This window comes from Xenopus laevis, chromosome 5S (assembly GCF_017654675.1).
Source record: "Xenopus laevis strain J_2021 chromosome 5S, Xenopus_laevis_v10.1, whole genome shotgun sequence".
Classification (NCBI taxonomy): Eukaryota; Metazoa; Chordata; class Amphibia; order Anura; family Pipidae; genus Xenopus; species Xenopus laevis.
In genome coordinates this window covers 13,077,184-13,100,588 of record NC_054380.1, presented here as the reverse complement: position 1 = coordinate 13,100,588, position 23,405 = coordinate 13,077,184, and the positions used below count along the sequence as shown (strand labels likewise).

Genomic DNA, 23,405 nt, shown 5'->3' with positions numbered 1-23,405 from the left:
ATTTATTTTTTGATATTTCTCATACTCTGGCCCCTTAAGAACTCAAATTCAACTATTCGCCACCTAAAACCTGCCAAATTGCTGTTTAAATCAATTGGAAACGTCCAGAGATCAATTTGGAGTTGTTTGCAGCCTTCCTGACATTCAAGGTTTTTTTTTCAGAGATATAAACTCAAATCGAGTTTTTAAAATTCGATTCAAATTAGAGTTTTCGGATCGATTTAATTCATCCGAGTTTGAAAATTTGATATATATTTTTTTAATACATTTTGATTGGTCAAATTCTGAATTCACAGGAGTTTAGGGGAGTTTTTAAAAACTTGAATTCAAAATTTGACCATTGATGTGCCTCTATAATGTTGACTGTTTTATTAACATTATTTGCAGGTGGTCTTCATTTTTTTTTTTTTTGTGTTTCCCCCCCTTCCCATTCTGCAGCTTTGAAGAGCAGGACAAGGAAGGGCTACTTTATTAAATACAATATTTTTTCACTTATATACTTTGACAGATATTTATTTCAATAGGTTGTTGAGTGACGAGAACCAAGGGATTTCAGGCGGCTGAGGCTTTAGCACATGGCAATTTTGGGCATTTTGAACACTGCAATTGTTAAATAGCTGCGGTAGTTTCGGGTTCCTGGTGCCACCTGTTTGGTCTACTGAAAAATAAAACAGTGCTCAAACCATCACCAAAGCGCTAGAGAAAAACACTACTTTTAAATAAAGGGCTGGTAAAGGAGAAACATATACTAATATATTATAATATATAATACTGGTGTGGGACACCTTATCTGGAAACCCATTATCCAGACAGGTAAGTAGAACATAAACCTAAGCATCAGGGTAAACAGGCAGATTCAGGGAGATAAGTCGCCCAGCAACAAATCTCCTCTTCTTCGGGGCGACTAATCTCCCCAAACGGCCTACCCTCCAGATAAAATGTAAAGCACCGACGAGATGGAACTCGGCGACTAATCTCCCCGAATCTGCCTGTGTGCCCTGACCCTAAAAGCCGGTTGCTGTGACCTTGCCACAAATCACTGGCCAACAAGGTTTAACCCAGGGCCTGTGTGACTACATTATTTGGTAGCCTTAGGAATTCTGAATAGTTCTTTCTATATATATATATATATATATATATATATATATATATATATATATATATATATATATATATATATATATATATATATATATATATATATTTGTGTTCAGGGCCCATACATTGGTGCTATCTCGCCCGAATAGGTAAAAGTTACACTATACAATCAATAAAGGTATTAGTCCAATGTTCTTTCCATATCAACTGATGACCTAGTTACATATGTGCCAAATATGTTCACATACGTGGGACCATACTGTCCATGTCCAGTTAATATGTATGTTATGATAAATAAGTAGGTGTGGTCAGCGCAAGTCTACTGAATTGTAATTTTTACTTCTCTTTCATTTTTTGGAGGGTTTGTCAGAAATGTAACTTTAGGTTTACTTAGCTCATGTAAGTGCGTGCTGCCAAAATAATTCATCACATGTTGTGTGTAGGTCAGAAAAGCTTTGCATTACGTGCATATCAGATCGAATTAAGTGAAACTGAAAAGAAAGCAGAACTGACTCAGGAATGCAGGCAGGAGAGTGTAACAAGCTTTAGCCTTGCTGCTCATGAAGTCTTGACCATCATGTACTGTAATGACATTAGACATCTGCGTCTAGCATATATAAGTTATCTGATTTTGAGTCATTTTCAATTTTCTTTCAGTGCTTATAGTTTTCTAGACTCATATCTAGAGTGGTACACATACATAAAGGATCTGTGCCCACTGTGACAAAATGTTCATGGTGATAGAAACTCATCCAAAAAGCTGGGCACTACTGCTGCTTATAATGGTGATCAGATAGGATCAGTACAGCCACTGGGACAGAATGCTCTGTTATACAGATAGCTAGAATCTCAGCTGCCATAAAGCAGGACAGGACTGCTGCTTACAATGGGGATCAGATAGGATCTGTGCAGCCACTGGGACAGAATGTTCTGTTATACAGATAGCTAGAATCTCAGCTGCCATAAAGCAGGACAGGACTGCTGCTTACAATGGGGATCAGATAGGATCTGTGCAGCAACTGGGACAGAATGCTCTGTTATACAGATAGCTAGAATCTCAGCCATAAAGCAGGGCAGAACTGCTGCTTACAATGGGGCTCAGATAGGATCCGTGCAGCCACTGGGACAGAATGCTTTGTTATACAGATATGTAGCTACAATCTCAGCCATAAAGCAGTGCGTGACTGCTGCTTTCAATGGGGATCAAATAGGATCTGTGTAGCCACTGGGACAGAATGCTCTGTTATACAGATAGCTAGAATCTCAGCTGCCATAAAGCAGGACAGGACTGCTGCTTACAATGGGGATCAGATAGGATCTGTGCAGCCACTGGGACAGAATGCTCTGTTATACAGATAGCTAGAATCTCAGCCATAAAGCAGGGCAGCACTGCTGTTTGCAATTGGTATTGGATAGAATCTCTGACAGAATTCTTACTACAGTACAGATATAATTATTATTTATAATGCCCAAGCGGAGCTGACAATCTATGGTCGCATTCAAACAACACATTAGGGCTGGTTTTATGAGGAGCCACCTAACCTTTGTATGTCTTAGGAGTATGGTTTAAAACTGAAATACCTGGAGGAAGCCCTCCCAGATTTGGGGGAGCTTTTGTTTGATACCCCCTGCATTTAAAGTGTACCGAGTAGCCAGATAATTTGACCAATGGTGTACTATAAAGTCGAATTAAAGTGAATTGTAAACATAGGACCAATTCCAGAGGCCAACACCTCAGCCCCACCATTCAGGCTGTAGAAGTTATGAGCTGCAAAGGGGTTTATCAGGCCCATAACATTTTCCCTTTACTCTGTTGGCATCTGTCTTGGGGACAGTCTTGAAAGTCATTGGAAGTTCTTTGCCGCATAATTTATTTCTTGATTACGTTCTTTTAATTTGTAATTGTAGGGTCTGATACATAATTAGAAAGGTTTTCAATTGAAAGCACCCTGAAGGATCTGCTGCCGCCTCTGAATGCGTAGGAAGAGAGAATTTGCAGCGTTTGTGTTCAGTGAGTTGGCAGGGTCTATTATTATCAAAGCTGGTGTTTGCTCACAAACCGCTGCTGAATTACCATAATTAAGTTTAGCTTTGCTGCTGATAGACCCGCATCTTTACTGCCTACTGTTTTGTTTTCTTCTGATTTATACTGGCACTGTGTAATTGGTATCACTTATAAATCTGCTCAGTTGGTAAAGCTTAAAGAGGGAGTTTTGTGCTCTGATTTCTTTGTCATTTTGATGCATGATAAAATGCATTTAATTAAATGTTTGTGTTGTATTAAATGCATTTCAGTAAACATTCTTAATTTACTGTATTTTCTGCATATTCATTATTCATTTACAATATGCAAATGAGTCCTGCACAGAAGGCACCTAAACTGTTGAGTTGTGACTGATAGCAGCCTGCCCTTCATTCAAGATAACTAGACTTAATCCTGTAGGTGCCAGGAAGCCTGCAGGGGAGCAAGCTATCATTCACTTGTTCTGCTAAAAACAGGCAGTTGTCAGTCAGAACTGCCACATTCACTCTGCCTAGCTGTCTAATTGTACAGGTGCCTACAGGCATTAACTTAATGGTGCACATTCCTGTGCAGGCAGCAGTACTTGCCATGAAGGCACCCATATATAAGATGCACACAAAATAAGAATCTGTCACCTTTACATTAACTTTTAGTATTGTCATAGAATGGCTAATTCTAAGTAGAGATGCACTGAATCCACTATTTTGGATTCGGCCAAACCTCCGAATCCTTCGCGAAAGATTTGGCAGAATTCCTGAATCCGAACCCTAATTTGCACATCAAATTAGGAGTGGGAAGTTTACAAAAAATCACGCATTTTCCCTCCCCACCCCTACTTTGCATATGCAAATTAGGATTCGGTTTGGCCGGGCAGAAGGATTCAGCCGAATCACGCTGAAAAAGGCCAAAAACCGAATCCTAGATTCTGTGCATCCCTAATTCTAAGCAACTTTTCATTTGGCTTTCATGGTTTTTTTTTTTTTTTTTGGTTTTTTTTTATAGTTTTTGAATTCTTTGCCTTCTTCTTCTGACTCTTTCCAGCTTTTAAATGGGGGGGCACTGACCCCATGACCCCATCTAAAAAAAACTAATGCTCTGTTAGGCTGTAAATATATTTTTATTGCAACTTTTTATTGCTCATCTTATTTATATTCCAGCCTTGAATGCAAATCAGTGCATGGTTGCTAGGGTAATTTGGACCATAACTACCAGATTGCTGAAACTGCAAATTGGAGAGCTGAAAAAGCTAAATAACTAAAAAACGAAAAACAATTGTAGCTTTTTTCAGAATATCACTCTCTACAACATACTAAAAGTTCATTTAAATTGTGAACAACCCCATTAAATTACAATGACTTATCAATGTGGTAAACTATTTCTGTAATGAGCAGGTGATGGAGGCTTCAGCAGATCTGGAATTGAGACTGACCATAGCTCTCTGCCGTTCTGCTCAGATCTACTGGGTAAAGTCTATGTGGTTATCCACATGGATGGCCAAATTAGAGAATGGAACTTCCGTTTGTCACAAACCCAAGTGTGTTCATCTTAAGAAGGTGTTTATTCCAGTTTTTGTACTGACCTTTTTTTTATTTTTATTTTTTCCAGGGCTGCCAAACCATTCCAGTTACCCAGAAGGTATGTATGTAACCACTCTCTGTCTGTCTGTTGCATTGCATGATCATTGTTCTGTAAATCTCTCTTCTGTTTCTATCCATATCTGGCTTTTGAGGGTTTTTTGTCATTTTTTCAGGGTACTCACAGGGTCTGTAACACAGAACCTCACAAATCTCTTCCCACAAGCTCCATACAAGACTTCAGTATTTAGTGCAGCAGCCTAACAACAGAACAATAGGGAAGTAACCAGCAGCTCCCTAACACAAGATAACAGCTCCCTGGGAGATCTAAGAACAGCACTTAATAGTAAAATCCAGGTCCCACTGAGACATATTCAGTTACATTGAGTATGAGAAACAACAATAACAGCCTGCCAGAAAGCAGTTCCATCCTAAAGTGCTGGCTCTTTCTGAATGCACATGACCAGGCAAAATGAACTGCAATGGCTTCCCACACACCAATATTACAACTAAAAAAATACACTTGTTGGTTCAGGAATGACATTTTATATTGTATTTACATTATATTTGCAGTGTAAACCGTGTTATTTAGAAATAAAAAATAAAAACACCATAAAAACCATGACAGAATCCCTTTAATAAAAGTTGATCGACGAATGCTCAAAGTCACCAATGTAATAAAATTGAAACATTGTAACATAGTAGCATGCTTGGCCCTGAACAAAGACAGACGGGGGGATGCTTTATGTGTTTGTGGCTTTGCCCGGGCCTGTACACGCTACTATGTTGCAATGTTTCTATTGAGATTTTATTACAATGGTGACTTGTATCCTGGTCCTCATTGATCTTTTTCCTTTGAGCGGACTGGTATGTTCTCCTGAATGTGACCTAATAACTTTCTTGTAATGAGCTTGTTGCATGTACCCTGCGCCTGCCATACCTGATATGGTACATTGCAGAGTTACTCCTGCCTGCTCATTGGTTTTATGACTTGGTTGGGTTCCATGTTTGAGTTGTGTCAATACGATGGGGTCTTGTGATTCTGTTGCAACATCACTCTGTTTATTTCCTCCCCCTTGCTAATGCAAGCCTTTACTGGTCAGGGCATCCTGGAATTTCAGTAACCCACAGCGAGGCTTTATAAACAAATGTTTTGGTTTTGGCTAGCTTTCAGATATTTCAGATAACTCCTTTGTTTTGATTGTTTTATATTCCCTGAAGCTTACATTTCCATGGCAGTAATGGCAAAGGCTCCTTCAAAGTTACTTAGTCTTTGGCATTCCTTTTCACCTTGTCATGCTGAAGGTCTGAACAGATGGAGGTTATAATGAATGTGCCTCGCAGCTGCGTTCCCTGTCAGTCTGTCCACTTAATCCTGTAAAGAGGCACAGACAGCGTACTTCCTCTGGGCTTACTTAGAAAAACCCTGGAAAGAGCATATATTTAAAATATACATATGAAAATTCATAGGTGTTGCACTTAGTAAGTAAGTAAGTTTTGTCAGGTATTTCCAACCATTGCAATCTCTGAGCCAAAATTTCCACATTTTCTATCTTCATATACATCACTACCCAGTTAGAAAGAAAAAATGAAAATACGCCATACATAGGGTTGCCACCTGGCCCGTATTTTATTTATTGTTATTAATAGGGAAAAAAGATAAATATATAGGAAGGTCGGTATGTTTTTCCAGAAAAGGTGACAATCCTAGCCATACATAATTGTGAACTTTAAGCCCGGATTTGATATTGTTTTCATCTTCAGCTGATACAGGTATAGGGTTGCCATCCCACCCGGTATTTTACCGGCCTAGCCAGTAAAACACCTGCCAAGGCCGGCATTACAAATTTACCGGTAGTTGCTGGTAAATTCGTAATACCCTTAAAAAGAAGCCATCGGCCCACCCCCAATTTGCTTAAAACTTCAGCCTCCTGGTCATCGTGCAATATTGCTCCGCCCCTTTGGCAGCACTGTAAGTGCACCTTTTGCATAACGGACCGCCCCTTTTGTTCCCACCCCTACCGCGCCCCCCCCACACACACACACACAGCGGCCGGTAAAAGTTTTCAGAAAAGGTGGCAACCTTATACAGGAATGGGACCTGTTATCCAAAACGCTCTGGACCTTTCTCGATAACTGATCTTTCTAAAATTGGGATCTTCATACTTTGTCTACTGTAAAATCATGTAAACATTAAATAAACCCAAATAGGCTGGTTTTGCTTCCAATACAACTCCAGTACAAGCTACTGTTTTTAGGGATGCACCGAATCCACTATTTTGGATTTGGCCGAACCCCCGAATCCTTTGTGAAAGATTCGGCCAAATACCGAACCGAATCCGAACCTTTATTAGCATATGCAAATTAGAGGTGGGAAGGGGAAACATTTTTTACTTCCTTGTTTTGTGAAAAAAAGCCACGAGATTTCCCTCCCCACCCCTGTTTTGCATATGCAAATTAGGATTTCGATTCGGCTGGGCAGAAGGTTTCCGTATCCGAATCCTGCTGAAAAGGCCGAATCCCGAACCTAATCCTGGATTCGGTGCATCCCAAAGTGTTTTATTATTTCAGAGATAAAGCAAATCATTTTTAAAAATGTGCATTATTTGGATATAATGGAGTCTACGGGAGACAGCCTTTCTGTAATTTGGAGCTTTCTGGATAACGGGCTTCTGGACAACGGATCCCACACCGATATACACTTGGGGGCAGATTTATCAAAGGTTGAGGTGAATTTTCGAATTCGAAAAATTCGAATATCGATTCATTTTTTGTGTATTTCGACCCGGAATAGTCCAAATTCAATTCAAATTTGAAGAAATTCGAATATAGACAATTATCATGTACTCTCTCTTTAAAAATTCAGCTTTTGACCATTCACCATCTAAAACCTGCTGAATTGCTGTTTTAGCCTATAGGGGACCTCCTAGAGCCTATTTGGAGTCAACTGGTAGACTTTGAAAAATCAAAGTGTTTTTTTCGATTTAAATTCAATTCGATTTTATTTCGATCGAATTCGCTATTACTTCGATTCGTACGATTCGAATCCGGCCAAATAAGGACCTATTTGATCGAAAATCGACCTATTTGACCAAAAAAAAGTTTTTCAAATTCGAAATTTGACCCTTGACAAATATTCCCCTTGATGTTGAACACAAGCACATTACAGCCATATTGGAAAATGATTAACTATGGCATTTTCTACACTTAAATAAATTGGGCCTCCAGTTTAAATATCACAGAGATTGACTGCTATTGCAGGAATGTAGGACAGTTGGATGTTTTTTCTTACACCACAGCGAAACCATTTAGGATACCGGAATCTAATATAAGGCTGGACAATTCCCACAGAAGGTGTTCCCTCCTGCCCCCTTGCTGTTTTGGATATATAATATATGTTTATACTCATGCAGCTCTCCACCTGGTAGTGTCATTATGTTGTACATTCATCCCCACCTGCTGTTAGGGAAAGGCAGTAAAGGCCATAAAGAGCTTTAATGTTTTCAGTCAACAACTGAAAAAATAAACAATCACACTATTGAGCACATAATGAGTGGCATTAATAAAAAGAATATACAAAAGGTCCTGTCATTCACATGGAGGAAAATGTCCTCTCTCACCTCTTGTGGCAGGTGGATTTCTATCCAAAAATGCACATTTGCACTTGGTCGCTGTTGCTTGCGGTGATATGGTTTCCATTCGTGCGAGTTACAGTGGCAGAGAGGGGTATTGAATATTAAATGTACAATAAACCCAAACTCTTGTAATGACCTCTAAATAAACATAAAACTTCCATATTGACTATTAAGGATATGCTTGCAACAATAGAAGATTATATTTTACAACCATGTTTTCTGTTTTGAAAACCAATTTTGAGCTAAGGGGAACCTGACCAAATCCTGGAGTGTAAAAAAGCTCTTGAACCCAAAAAAGACTGAAGATCTCTAAGCTATAGGCATTCATAAAGTTCCTTGATCCCCCTAGGAGGCCATTGGTCACACTTTGTGCAACTTCCCCCAGCATTAAATTCTACTGGAATTTGCTCAGTGGGGCATTTGTTACTTGGGTAATTCTTTGTCCTTGTGTGTGTCTATAAATACGTGGGACTGAACTTCTTCTTGAGGACTGTTAAAGGGGTTGTTTACCTTATTAAATTACAATTAAAAGTAACTTTTAATATTGTGTAGGCAGCAGAATTCTAACACAATTTGCAGTTTAGTCTATTGCTGTGCTGTTTTCTTGTTCAGTTCAGCTGGAAGCGGTTTCATTGCTTTACAAAAATCCCCAGCACTGAATGTGTATGCACTTGCAGTACATGAATTGGCAAAAAAAATTGTGCCTCTCTTGACCCTACTCAGGGAGCCCCAGAGAGTCATTCAGAAGGGAAGCTAAAAGGAGAACTAAAGCTTAACTAAAGTAGTAGCTAGAAATGTTGTACATTATGTTTTGAGCTTTTGTTCCAGCCCAAGGCAACAACAGCCCTTTAGCAGTAAAGATCTGTGTCTCCAAAGATGCCCCAGTAGCTCCCCATCTTCTTTTCTGCTGATTCACTGCACATGCTCTGTGCTGCTGTCACTTACTGAGCTTAGGGACCCACTCACAATATACAGTACACATAGAATAGAAATGTCACAATATAAGGCTGATTAGTAATTAATACAGATAATTACTACATGGCAGCACAGAAACCAGTGCAATTAGCATCAGAATTTAATAATCAGCAAACCTGTAGCATCAGCTTATATTACAGGGGAAGCTCATTTTCTGCTGGATAATTAGTGACGAGCCCTAAGCTTAGCTTCTCAACAGCTGCTCAGAGCCCACTGAGCATGTGAGTGTCACAGTCACTTTCCAAGATGGTGACCCCCTGTGACAAGTTTGAAGTATTGGATCATTGCTGCTATTCAGAAGCTGAAACTTTAGGCTGGTGCAATAAGTTTACTATGTAAGATATGGCATTTTTAGCCACGTTTATTTTTAGGGTTTAGTTTTCCTTTAAGTGTCTGTGGCACTCAGGACCTCCATCATAAATCGCAGGGCCCCATACGACAAAATTTCCTGGGCCCCCTGGGCTGCACCCACCGCAAGTCCCACCTACAGGTCTGCCCTCCCCACCCCCACAGGTCCGCCCCCCACCACACAGTAAAAAAACAAAAAAACATTGGTGGCTAGGGTTCCCACATGTTAATAAAAAATAAAAAGATATTGGTGGCCAGGGCCCCCCATTAAAAAATATTGGTGGCTAGGACCCCACATGAGAAAAAAAATAATTGGTGGTCAAAATTGGTAGCCAGGGCCCCCCCCCACATTTTGAGAAAATTGGTGGCCAGGGCCCCTTAAAAGTCCATGCCAAAGTCAGCAGCTCTCAGAAAGATGGGGGGCCCTAATCAAGTAAGTGTGGCGTTGCCAGGCCCCCCTTACCCTCGGGGCCCCCTACAACTCTCCCCCCTGTCCCCCCCCTGATGGCTGCCCTGGTGGCACTGCCCAGGCCTAGGGTATCAGGTTAGTTAGCTAGAATGTAGAGGAGCCTAACCAATTGATTATTCTTTTTATAACATGGCTACTTTTGTCTAACATAATGCTGTTTAATTCTGTCCACATGTTTCCAGTTAAATGCCTAGATATATAATTCAGTCCCTTATCCATGTAGAAATTGTGCAAGCCCTGATCTACTTTTTAAAATATGTAATTTAACAAATATTATTTTCTTTTAGCTACGCTGCTTTGATAGCTGACTGGCCTGTTGTGGTTCTTGGCATGTGCACTGTAATTATAGTGGTTTGTGCCCTGGTTGGCATCCTCGTGCCAGATCTTCCTGACTTTTCTGATCCACTTCTGGTGAGTTTTATGTCTCTGTGGCTAATGTTTATTAACATGTACAGTATGGCAGGCTGTTTTCTTGCCTTATGTTTTATAAACGGAAAGTAAAAAAAAATGAGGGATTTGATTAAAAGAAAACATTTGTGACCTTGTCTCAAGTGAAAAGTTTTCTTCCCGTAATTATGATTTTGTTTGATAAGCCTGTCATCTTTACGCAACGTCCCTCCTGTTCCAATTTTATTTAATATGGAACAACATTTAAAGGAAAACAGTCAAAAAAAATTAACTTGCATCGGACAGCAATGTGTAATGTTTCATCAGCTCAAAATGAACGGTGGCTAATCTTTTTCCTAAAACCATGACCTGTTGTAGCTTTTGTTCTTGAATCTGAGTAAGATAACCAACTGTAGAGTGAAGTACTTAATCAACCAATGACAAATTCAAATAGTCAGGAACTGCACTAGAACCTTCTCTGTACACATTTGACTGTGTGAAATGTTGTTAAATGCAATAAAGTTCATAAATCTAACTTGTTATGTAGTCTCTAGTCCTTGCTGGGTCCACCACCATGTGGTTAGTATTTGTGCCCTCAGCTAGTCTCCAGTCTCTATCTAGTTAGTCCTTTAGGCTAGCGCGACACTGGTGCTGAAATCAGTTAACCAAAATCCACTGGCTGATTTGAGCCCTACCACGGACAGTAGCCTCCTCTCCTTTCCACATTGAATGAGCTTGGCTTGTTGCGAACAGACTACACAAGTTTTGACGAAGAACTGCAAGTTGAGCTGCATTTTGAGCTGAAATTTGCCAAAGTCTGTAAGCGACCAGCCTATTCAATGCGAAAAAGAGAGGAGGCTACTCCCTGCAATAGGGCTGAAATCAGCCAGCTGATTTCAACCCCCATGTGACCCCAGCCTTAAAGGAGAAGGCTTGGGGGTGCCAAATGTTAGGCACCCCAAGTGATTGTATTGACTTACCTGAAACCCTGGGCCTGTGCTCCTATCGACAGAAAACTGCACCGGCCCGTGGTTATACCAGTGAGCACAACGGAGCAATCTTCTTTCGTCTTACTCCTTCTTTGTGCGGCTGCACATGCACAGTAGAACGAAAAGCACTTTAACTAAAAAGTCGTTAAACTTTGCATGTGTTTGCCCCAGGAAATTTTAAGAAAGAAGAAGACGGAAGTGGATTGCTCCATGGTGCTCACTGGTATAACCCCCGGGCCGGTGCCGTTTTCTGCTGATAAGAGCACAGGCCCGGGGTTTCAGGTAAGTATATACAATCACTTGGGGGTGCCTAACATTTGGAACCCCCAAGTGTACCAAGCCTTTCCTTCTTTAATTCTACCCTCAACACAGAATGCCTGGGTTTTCTCAATTATCCTACACTTACTCTATCAGCATTTAGGTAAGAAGACATGAGAAGTAACATTTATCTGCAACAAAACAACTTCATGCCAGAAGGGAAACCAACTGTTCAAAACAATATAAATCTGTTAATTGTTTCCCCCTTTGCGAACATTACCAAAAAAAACTTGTATTTAAGTGAGCGAATATATGTGGAGGCAATAGAAGTATAGCCACAGGCTTTGTCATTAAAAACAGCTTATGTTAAAGAGAAACGTCCTCCAAAAAAGACTTCAACTTTGTGTCTCAGGTCTAAAAGGTGTATGAGATAATATCGCTGAATGGCATCCGTAGCCCAGGGGTGTGTAATATACAGAGGAATCTGTATCCAGCCCGGAGCCATCAGTTGTCATCCACCTGTTAGGATGCAATGACCCTTGACCTGTACAATGTGACCTTTCTTTGTAGTGAGGGTCTCTGCCTCCCCTTGCTATTTGGGTTTCTTTTATTACATTGATGCCTGGACAGGCCACTAGGATTGATGACATTCTTTCATTTTCAATTCAAGGGTTTTGAACCCAGAGGGACAGCCATCGGACAAAGACTGGTGACATGGAATAACATGGTGAAAAACACTGGCTACAAAGCAACCTTGGCCAACTATCCGTTTAAATATGCAGACGAGCAGGCAAAAAAGTAAGTTAGTATTTAAGTAAGTATTTAAGTAAGTTGGTATTTAAGTTAGTATTTATATCTTCTTAAATATGTGAATGTATTATTTCTCCTTTCTAGCTTTCAGTGTCAACTTTAAGCTCTGTTTTTCTTAATTAAACTTTGAGGGTGTAAGTGGTAATTGTTGGCTAAATTGAAAAAGCAGGGCAGGTTGTCACTTATGTGCCAGTGTATGGTCAGCTTTAGGCTAATGGTGGAGAAACAACCAGTTCTTTTTCACCAATTCCTGTGCTTCCTCTGTCATTGACATGAATGTCTTTTTTTTCCCATTCATGTACATGTTCATTTATAATTGTGTCTAAAATTACTTTTGTACAATGTTATTGTGGGGTAATAGATAAATACAATACTTTTATGTTTCATGCCAGACCCATAAGAGCATGCCGCCCCAGAAATGACCGAACATGTGTAACTTTATGTTAGAAATCATGTGTTTTATGTCTGCCTTAGCCATCAAGATGACAGGTGGTCAGAAGATCATTATGAGCGAGAGAAGAGACAAGCAGACTGGAACTTTCACAAGGACAGTTTCTTCTGTGCTATCCCAAGTGAGTGAGCAGATGTTGGGGTCAAGCTTTGGTTGAGGGGAGCAAGCCTTGTTTGAAGGGGGGTGTCTACTGCCTATATGATCTCTGAACATTGCATTTTCACCTCAAAACAATGTCATTATCACAGCCAGCATTTTCTGTTCAGCAGATCTGTGTTAAAATAAGAACTCAGGATTTAGATGAGAATAAGAACAAACGGATTTAGAGGTCATCATAATTTAAAGGCATTGTTAATTTGACTTACTGCATTTTCTGTGTATCCGTTTTAATTTTATCTATATCATTCACAGATGACCATTATTCTCGAGTAGTATTTACATCTGTGGAAGGAGAGGATCTGTGGAACCTGCGATCGATTAAGTCCATGTGCAGTATAGATAATTCAAGGGTAAGTAAGCTGCATATTTAAATGAGACATCAGTGTTATGAGTAACTGGCTTAGAGTTTTAGGCAGGTACATTCACTCTAAAGCACAATGTTGAGTTGGCCATACATGGTCCAGTATTGTCTGCTTCTTAGGCCAGATTTTGATTGAGGGATACTGTCATGGGAATTTTTTCAGTTCAATTCTGCTGGAGCAGCATCAGTTAATAGTGCTGCTCCAGCAGAATTCTTTCTCAAAAGAGCAAATGGATTTTTTATATTTGATTTTGATATCTGACATGGGGCTAGACATATTGTCAGTTTCCCAGCTGCCCCCCCCCAGTCATGTGACTTGTGCTTTGATAAACTGCAGTCACTCTTTACTGCTGTACTGTAAATTGGAGTGATATCACCCCGCCTACCCCCCCCCGCCCCCGCAGCCTAACAACAGAACTATACCAAGATAACCAGATAGCAGCTGCCTAACACAAGATAACTGCTCCCTTGTAGATATAAGAACAGCACTTTATAGTAAAATCCAGGTCCCACTGCGACACATTCAGTTACATTGAGTAGGAGAAACAACAGCCTGCCAGAAAGCAGTTCCATCCTAAAATGATGGCTCTTTCTGAAAGCACATGGCCAGGCAAAATGACCTGAGATGTCTTCCACACACCAATATTACAACTAAAAAATACACTTGTTGCGTTAGGAATGCAATTTTATATTGTAGAGTGAATTATTTGCAGTGTAATTTAGAAATAAAAACATCATAAAAATGTCAGAATCCCTTTAAAGGGGTGGTTCGCCTTATAGTATGTTATAGAATGGCCAATTCTAAGCCCCTTTTCAATTGGTCTTTATTATTTATTTTTTTATAGTTTTAGTTATTAGCTTTTTTCTTTGGATTCTTCTCGGCTTTCAAATGGGAGTCAGTGACCCCATCTAATAACCAATGCTCTGTAAAGCTATACATTCATTGTTATTGCTACTTTTTATTACTCCTCTTTCTATTCAGGTCCTCTCCTATTCATATTCCAGTCTATTCAAATCACTGCTTGGTTGCTATGGTCATTTGGACCTTAGCAACCCGATTGCTGAAATTGCAAACTGGAGAGCTGCTGAATAAAAAGCTAAATAATTCAGAAACCACAAATAATAAAAAATGAAAACCAATTGCAAATTGTCTCAGAATATCAGTCTCTACATCATACTAAAAGTGAATTTGAAGATGAACAACCCCTATAACTTAAATATGAAATATGACTTAAAATATGAAATAAAATGTTTCTTAATTAAACTGTGGGGAGATGAGGGGTAGTTGGTGGCAAAATTGAAAAAGCGTGGTAGGTTGTCCCTTATCTTCCACATATCCACTGAGGCCAAAAGGTAGGAAACAGGCGGCACTGCAACATTTTACCAATTCCCTTTAAACCAGGAAGAAAACTGACAAGGAAATTGTTTAAAATTACTGTTTCATGGTATTATTGCACCTGTATTCTGTTTCTTGTATCAAAGGAAAACCATGGCCACTCAGAGTGAACAAACGGGCTCTTAGCCACATTGTATATAAAGGCTCAGGATGACATTATTGGGGCAAGTCAGTCCGTTCAAGAGGCTGTGAGGGTGGATAAAGCCTTGTGTATGGGTGTGTACAAATAGTTGTGTCCTGAGGGAACATATTAGCAGCAGTTTTATAAGAATGGTAATTGTGACATGCACACTAATGAAATTCAGATGTCCAATGAGTATTAGTTTTACATTTTAATCACTATAGGCCGCACAGGCAATTACACTTGAAATACAAACTGTGCAGGCCTTTTTGTTACGGTTCACATCAAGCAATAAAAAGTGTCTCATTAAAGAGGGCTGTTGAATTACAGTCTGTTTATACGAGGCATTATAGGAGTAAAGAAAAAGCAGCGGACCAGTGTGCACAGTTTTTCTTTCCTCTTTTAAACCAGAGTAATTGAAATATGCTCGGGGACTCTCCACTTGAGTCAGATGAAAATCGCTTGGCAGAACAATTTGCCCGTTATTAAGCTTTATTAATACCTCTTAAGAATGTATACATTTCCTAAATTAGTTATTTGTGCATTTTTTTCTTCCATTTTTAACCTAAGTATGTTCAGCTTTTAGCCTAAGTATGTTCTGAGGATTTTTTTTTAATTAGGACAGATTAGTTTTTGTAGATGAATTATTGCAATGTGTAAAAATTTAGGTCCACTTGCAGCTAACATTAAACATAGCTAATATTTCCTTTTGAGAAATGGCAGGAGCTTATAGGAGCTCAGTGAGGGAGAATTTTGAGATACAAAAATCTGACAGTTGCGGAGCACTTTCTATGTAGGAAATATTTAGCTGCATCTTTGCAATGCGTCTTTAATGACCGATTCCCTCTAGTGATATGAATGGGTGATCATGGACAAAACGCCTAACATTGATTATACAGGTATGGGATCTGTTATCTGGAAACCCTTTATCCAGGAAGTTCTGAACTACAGAAAGGCTGTCTCCCATAGATACCATTATAATCAAATAATCCAAATCTTTAAAAATTATTTCTCTGTAATAATAAAACAGTACCTTGTACTTAGATATTATTAATCCTTATTGGAAGCAAAACAGGCCTATTGGGTTTATTTAATGTTTACATGATTTTCTAGTAGACTTAAGGTATGAAGATCCAAATTATGGAAATATCCGCTATCCGGAAAACCCCAGGTCCCGAGCATTCTGGATAACAGGGCCTATATCTGTATATAAAATAATTTGCATATGGCTGTGGGTCTTGGGTTTTGTTCCAGTTGGGATAGTGTGTGATATCTCAGTATTTTAAAAAGTTAAGGGCACATGACTTCACTGTTCTCCCTTTCTTGAACTGTTGCTCCACAGATCTGCAAGTGTCCAGGTTTCTGCATAATAGAATTCCAGAGAAAACATAAAAATAACTGTAGGCTGCATAGGTGGTAAGATGCAAGGCATGCAGCCACCTTTTATTACCAGGTCCAGTTTTGGTGCTCCAGTGTCCTTCCACAGTCTAGAATTTTACTAATAAACTAGTGTTTTATGACACTAGTACAGTGATTTTCAAACTTTACACTTTGTTGCCCAACATTGACCTTGTTAGTGTTTCCCTTTCCCTGGTTCGAGTTATACTACATTTACCTGCCAATTTCAACCCAGCTGCACTGCAGGCTGCTTCACTGAGAATGTAGACGAGTACACTGACATTTCTTCCAAATCTCTTCCCAACTGGGCTTAGCCATGCCTAGGAGGGTTTCCTTTGAGATCCACTGCCCTGTTTTGTGTGTGTGTGTGTCTGCAGTAACATATTTCCAACCCTCTCCCATCCTTATCCCTACAGTACATAATCGCCTACTCCGCTTGTTTGAATGTTTCCCTCTTGCACTGACCCCTCCACAATATATTTTTACTTTCCCCTCTCTCATCCTTTGAGTATATTTAACCCGCCACTTTCCCATTCCCTATAATATATTTAAAACCTCCCTTGTCTCACATTATTTTCTATCCCTATCCCGTACACTGCATATTATTCCTACGTTTGCCTGTAAAGAGACAGATCTTCATCTTCACTGGCAATCTGTTTTCTTTCCAAACCACATATTTGTCTGCATTTTGTGTGTTTTGTTTTTTTTTTTTAAAGGATTATTTGGCCAAGGCAATTCACTTATCCCACACAGTGCTTTATCACTATCTCATGCACTGTGGTAATGTGATCAAGTAGGAATGTTTGTGAGTGGGTGCTGTTAACTCTTTAAGGTACACAGCTGGATACATTAGGAACTTATTGCTTTCAATAACTAATTACGATTCCTCATCTGATCTTCTTATGTCCGTGAATAATTAAAAAAGCCAGTGGCAGGCTGCAATTAGTAGGACATTAGTGATACTTCGTGGCCTTCCAATCAGTGTCTGTATAGCTGAAATGTTTCCACTACAGACTGTGCTAGAGCAGATTTGTTATGTGCATGTGCCAGTTCAGTCTGAACTTTTTTGAAAGACAATAATATTATTTATTCATTCTATAACACTATTTTAGATATGCGCGGTGAGGGAATAGCTAATATTCGGAAACAACGTATCACATTATTTGACTACCTGCAAATGAAATGATGGGATAGGGTAATGGATAGATCATGCTTTCATCTGTGTTCTAGCAAACATACCCCAATCCACAATTGTTACCCTGTTGAAGCAAAGGCTGATGCAGACTTCTGGTTTCCAAACCTGTTGTCCACTTAAAGGGCATGTAAAGTCTAAAATAGAATAAGGCTAGAAATGCTGTATTTTGTATACTAAATATAAACATGAACTTACTGCACCACAAGCCTAATCAAACAAATAATTTATGCTTTTAAAGTTGGCCACAGGGGGTCACCATATTGTAACTTTGTTATACATCTTTGCAAGACCAAGACTGTGCACATGCTCAGTGTGGTCTGGGCTGCTTAGGGATCGTCATAAACAAAGCTGCTTGAGTTCTGCATGGCTGGGAAGTAAGGCGGGGGCTCCCCCTGCTGTTCATAAGTATGATTGTTTCCCTGCTCAGCAGTTAGGGACCATCTGACAATTCCTATCCACAGCAGTAAATGGGGGGAGAATTTCACTACATACAGTCAGGTTTCTTATAAAAACGGTACACATTTTTTAATTAAAGTATATTTGAGATAGGTTTCTTTTTCATTAAAGAAAGTAAAAATGCGATTTTATTTGTTTGCCTTTGCATGCCCTTTAACAAGCAGTGCATATTTTCTGGATAACCAGTTAGCAGCAGCAGAGGTGGATTATGGCCCCTAATGTGTTCATGAAATCCATGGATCATTGTGTACAACATTATTTTATAGGCTGTGAAATATGTTGGCGCTATATAAATACATGTTAATAATAGGCTCAAGCCCATGGTTGTAATAGAAACTGGACCCCACATCATTATAGAAGTCGTACACTAGTGACCATTACTGTACCAGTAGCTTCATATATTGAGTAACTTCCATTTTAGTTGAAATGGTTTTTTGGAAATAAACCAGACATTTGTTAAAACTTCTCTCTTTCAATCTCTTACAGATTAGGTCCCACCCCCAGTTTGCAGATTTGTGTCAGCGTACCTCCGCAGATTCCTGTTGCCCAAGCTGGACGTTAGGGAATTATATTGCCATCTTAAATAACCGGTCATCTTGTCAGAAGATCGTAGAACGAGATGTTTCCCATACACTCAAGCTGGTTCGCACGTGTGCCAAATACTATCATAACGGGACTTTGGGAGCAGACTGCTGGGATATGGCGGCCAAGAGGAAGGACCAGCTGAAGTGTACAAATGTGCCTCGCAAATGTACCAAGTACAATGCAGTTTACCAGATTCTTCACTACTTAGTAGATAAAGATTTTTTAAGCCCAAAGACTGCTGAGTATGTAATACCAGCTTTAAAGCATAGTATGCTTTTCTCTCCGACAGAAAAAGGGGAATCCATGATGAGAATTTATCTTGACAATTTTGAGAACTGGAACTGCTCTGATGGTGTCACTACTGTGACCGGGATTGAGTTTGGGATCAAACATAGTTTGTTTCAAGACTATCTTTTAATGGATACCGTGTATCCTGCAATTGCCATTGTAATCGTTTTGTTGGTGATGTGTGTATACACTAGGTCGGTGTTCATAACGCTCATGACAATGTTTGCCATAATTAGTTCACTAATTGTATCTTATTTCCTTTATCGAGTAGTATTTAACTTTGAGTTTTTCCCCTTTATGAACCTCACTGCACTAATAATCCTTGTCGGAATTGGAGCAGACGATGCTTTCGTCTTATGCGACGTCTGGAACTACACGAAGTTTGACAAACCCAATGCAGAAACCTCTGAAACAGTTTCCACCACTCTGCAACATGCTGCTCTGTCGATGTTTGTCACCAGCTTTACCACCGCAGCTGCCTTTTATGCAAACTACATCAGCAACATCACAGCCATCCGGTGCTTTGGTGTTTATGCTGGCACAGCCATATTGGTGAATTATGTTTTAATGGTAACCTGGCTCCCGGCAGTAGTTGTTTTACATGAGCGTTATCTCCTCAGCATATTCAGTTGCTTCAAAAAAACCCAGCAACGGCAATATAATAAGAAAAGCTGCTGGAATGTACTGTGCCAGAAGGCACACAATCTTCTCTTCACGTTATCCGAGGCTTCACGAATATTCTTTGAAAAAGTTTTGCCATGTATAGTTATAAAATTTCGATATATTTGGGTGTTCTGGTTTCTTGCTATAACTGTCGGTGGGGCATACGTAGTGTGCGTTAATCCAAAGATGAAATTGCCTTCCTTGGAGCTTTCCGAGTTCCAGGTGTTTAGGTCCTCCCATCCATTTGAACGCTACGATTCAGAGTACAAAAAAATATTTATGTTTGAACGGGTCCATCATGGAGAGGAGCTTCATATGCCTATAACCATTGTGTGGGGGGTTGCTCCAGAAGATAATGGAGATCCCCTTAATCCCAAAAGCAAAGGCAAGCTTAGGTTGGATAGTAGCTTTAATATTGCAAGTCCGGCATCTCAACAGTGGATTTTGCGTTTTTGCCAAAAGTTAAAGAACCAAACCTTTTTCTACCAAACCGATGAACAGGACTTTACTAGCTGTTTCATTGAGACATTTAAACAGTGGATGGAAAATCAAGATTGCGATGAACCTTCCCTTTACCCATGTTGCAGCCAGTCCAGCTTTCCGTATAAGCAAGAAGTCTTTGAGCTCTGCATTAAAAGAGCAATCATGGAGCTTGATAGAAGCACTGGCTATCATTTGGACAGCAAGACTCCTGGTCCAAGGTTTGATATCAATGATACAATCAGAGCTGTAGTGCTGGAATTTCCAAGTACTTACCTTTTTACCTTAGCTCATGAAAAAATGCACCAGTTTTACAAGGAAGTGAATGAATGGATTGCAAATGAACTTCAGTCTGCTCCTGATGGCCTAAGCAATGGATGGTTTGTAAGTAACCTAGAATTTTATGACTTGCAAGACAGCCTCTCTGATGGAACACTAATCGCTATGGGATTGTCTGTGGCTGTTGCTTTCAGTGTGATGATCTTGACCACGTGGAATATCATTCTGAGTATTTATGCCATAATTTCAATAGCTGGCACTATATTTGTCACTGTTGGTTCTCTTGTTCTTCTTGGGTGGGAGCTAAATGTGTTGGAATCTGTCACCATTTCAGTTGCCGTGGGCCTCTCTGTGGATTTTGCAGTACATTATGGCGTGGCCTATCGCCTGGCTCCAGATCCAGACAGAGAAGGAAAAGTGGTCTTCTCTCTGAGTCGTATGGGTTCTGCTATCGCAATGGCTGCTCTGACCACCTTTGTTGCTGGAGCTATGATGATGCCCTCTACTGTCCTAGCATACACCCAGCTAGGTACTTTCATGATGCTAATCATGTGCGTAAGCTGGGCTTTTGCAACTTTCTTTTTTCAATGTATGTGCCGATGCCTTGGACCCCAAGGAACATGCGGTCAAATACCATTGCCAAAAAAATTACAGTTCAAAGCCTTTTCTCAAGCATTATCATCACATACTACAGAAAGGGGCCAAAACAAATATCAGTTAGACACTAGAGGTACAAAAACAGATGTGGAACATGAACACTATGAATTGGAGCCTTTAGCATCACATAATTGTAGCACATCATAAGACTTTTTTTTTAATATAAAGAGACTATTTCTCAGAGTTATATATTGAAATATTATTGAATGCACCTGCACCTCCAAGTTCACTGTACTGCTCCATGGAATGAAAGCATCTGTGATTACATTTCTTGTACAGCAAGGTATCTGTCAAAGAGTCCGCATGCCAGTTTGTCTCTCAGATCCAATATTTTACAGGTCTATGCCATCAGGAAGGTTGAACTAAAATCAATGTGGCTTCTCTGCACTGATTATATGACTATATTATATGAGATTGGATAAACACTGATAATCTTTCTAAAGAACCCTTTACCTAGTAATCTTCATCAAGTAAGGTCCGGCGCAAGACAAAGCTTCCACTCGCACAGCTGCACAAAACACAAGACCTGTACCCCAAAACTACATTCTGCTTTTGCTTCATTTGCCAAAGTGTTGTTACTAAGTTAAGTTTTTTTTGTAATTATTTCTAAAGAATGCAGAACAAAAGCAGAAAAACCCCACTAACAGTTCCATTGTTTGTAAATGAAACAGATAGCACTTCATTCCTTAAAGATCAGACGTTTCGTTTTAACGAAAGTGGTGCACAAACTGCAGTCTTCTAGCTGGTGCTTAAAGACATCTGCTGCTGACCAGAGAGACAAGGGTGTTATGGTTAAACAGCTGGAGGGCTGGAGTGTGAGCATCTTTACCTCTAACCTGATGTGAATGTTTAGGAACCAAAATAATCAGAGCTTGACGTTAAAAAATCAACTTGGAAAAGCTGCTCCTTACCAGTGCCACAAGACACGACTGTTGTAATGGTTAAGTGCAATTCTTTTGATTGTCCTATGCCAAACATTGAAGCCAATGTGCCTGCTGTATTGAGAGGTTTAGAACTATCAAATAAAAGTTTATGTCAATAAAACTATAAAGAAATGTTGTATTTGGTGAGCTTCTTGCAGTTAATAATTTAAATATTTAAAAAGTCAGACCAAGTTCTGAGAAGTCTTCTATCAATCACACGAGAGAAAGAGCTTCCATGGAAAGAAACAGACTCTGACCTGGAAAACGTTCTGCAACATATTGGGGTTATATTATGTAATACCATAAATGAAGGGACTCTGAACAGTATGAAACCACAATAGTAACATAGTAAGTTAGGTTGAAAAAAGACACATGTCCATCAAGTTCAACCTTTTAACTTGTTTTAACCTGCCTAACTGCCAGTTGATCCAGAGGAAGGCAAAAAACCCCATCTGAAGCCTCTCCAATTTGCCTCAGAGGGGGGAAACAATTCCTTCCTGACAAAAATGGCAATCAGACCAGTCCCTGGATAAACTTGTACTATGAGCTATGTCCCATAACTCTGTATTCCCTCACTTGCTAAACACCATCCAACCCCTTCTTAAAGCTATCTAATGTATCAGCCTGTACCACTGATTCAGGGAGACAATTCCACATCTTCACAGCTCTCACTAAACATCCCCTTCCAAATATTTAGGCCGAACCTCTTTTCTTCTAATCGGAATGGGTGACCTTGTGTCAGCTGGAAAGACCTACTGGTAAATAAAGCATTTGAGACATTATTATATGAACCTCTTATATATTTATACATAGTTATCATATTACCCCTTAAATGCCTCTTCTCCAGCATGATCATCCCCAATTTAGACAGTCTTTTCTCATAGCTAAGATTTTCCATACCTTTTACCAGCTTAGTTGCCCTTCTCTGTACCCTCTCTAATACAATAATGTCCTGTTTGAGTGATGGAGACCAAAACTGTACAACATACTCTAGATCAGGGATCCCCAACCTTTAGAACCCGTGAGCCACATACAGAAGTAAAAGGAGTTGGGGAGCAACACATGCATGAAAAATGTTCCTGGGGTGCCAAATAAGGGCTGTGATTGGCCATTTAGTAACCCCTGTGTATATAAGCACCTGCTTTGAGGCCACTGGGAGCAACATCCAAGGGGTTGGAGAGCAACATGTTGCTTGCGAGCTACTGGTTGGGGATCACTGCTCTAGATGGAGCCTTACCAGTGCTCTATACAGTGGAAGAATGACCCCCTCCTCCCGTGAATCTCTGCCCCTTTTAATACAGCTCAAGACCTTATTTGCCCTTGATGCTGCCGACTGGCATTGCTTGCTACAGCCAAGTTTATCATCTACAAGGACTCCAAGGTCCTTTTCCATAATGGATTTGCCTAGTGCAGTCCCATTAAGGGAA

The 23,405-nt window shown here is 39.8% G+C and overlaps 1 protein-coding gene across 6 annotated transcripts in view; it reads left to right on the top strand.

Moving 5' to 3' along the window:
* disp1.S (dispatched RND transporter family member 1 S homeolog) overlaps positions 1 to 22,099 on the top strand; it is a 99,298-nt gene extending 77,199 nt beyond the window's left edge. For all 6 annotated transcript variants that reach the window (XM_018264964.2, XM_041564241.1, XM_018264963.2 and 3 more), the window contains 6 exons: positions 4,727 to 4,756; positions 10,410 to 10,533; positions 12,427 to 12,554; positions 13,041 to 13,138; positions 13,429 to 13,526; positions 18,590 to 22,099. In XM_018264964.2, coding sequence (XP_018120453.1) covers positions 4,727 to 4,756; positions 10,410 to 10,533; positions 12,427 to 12,554; positions 13,041 to 13,138; positions 13,429 to 13,526; positions 18,590 to 21,202 — 3,091 coding nt within the window. In that variant the 3' untranslated portion in view covers positions 21,203 to 22,099. The remainder of the gene's footprint in view (positions 1 to 4,726; positions 4,757 to 10,409; positions 10,534 to 12,426; positions 12,555 to 13,040; positions 13,139 to 13,428; positions 13,527 to 18,589) is intronic.
* The last annotated feature ends 1,306 nt before the right edge of the window (positions 22,100 to 23,405 follow it).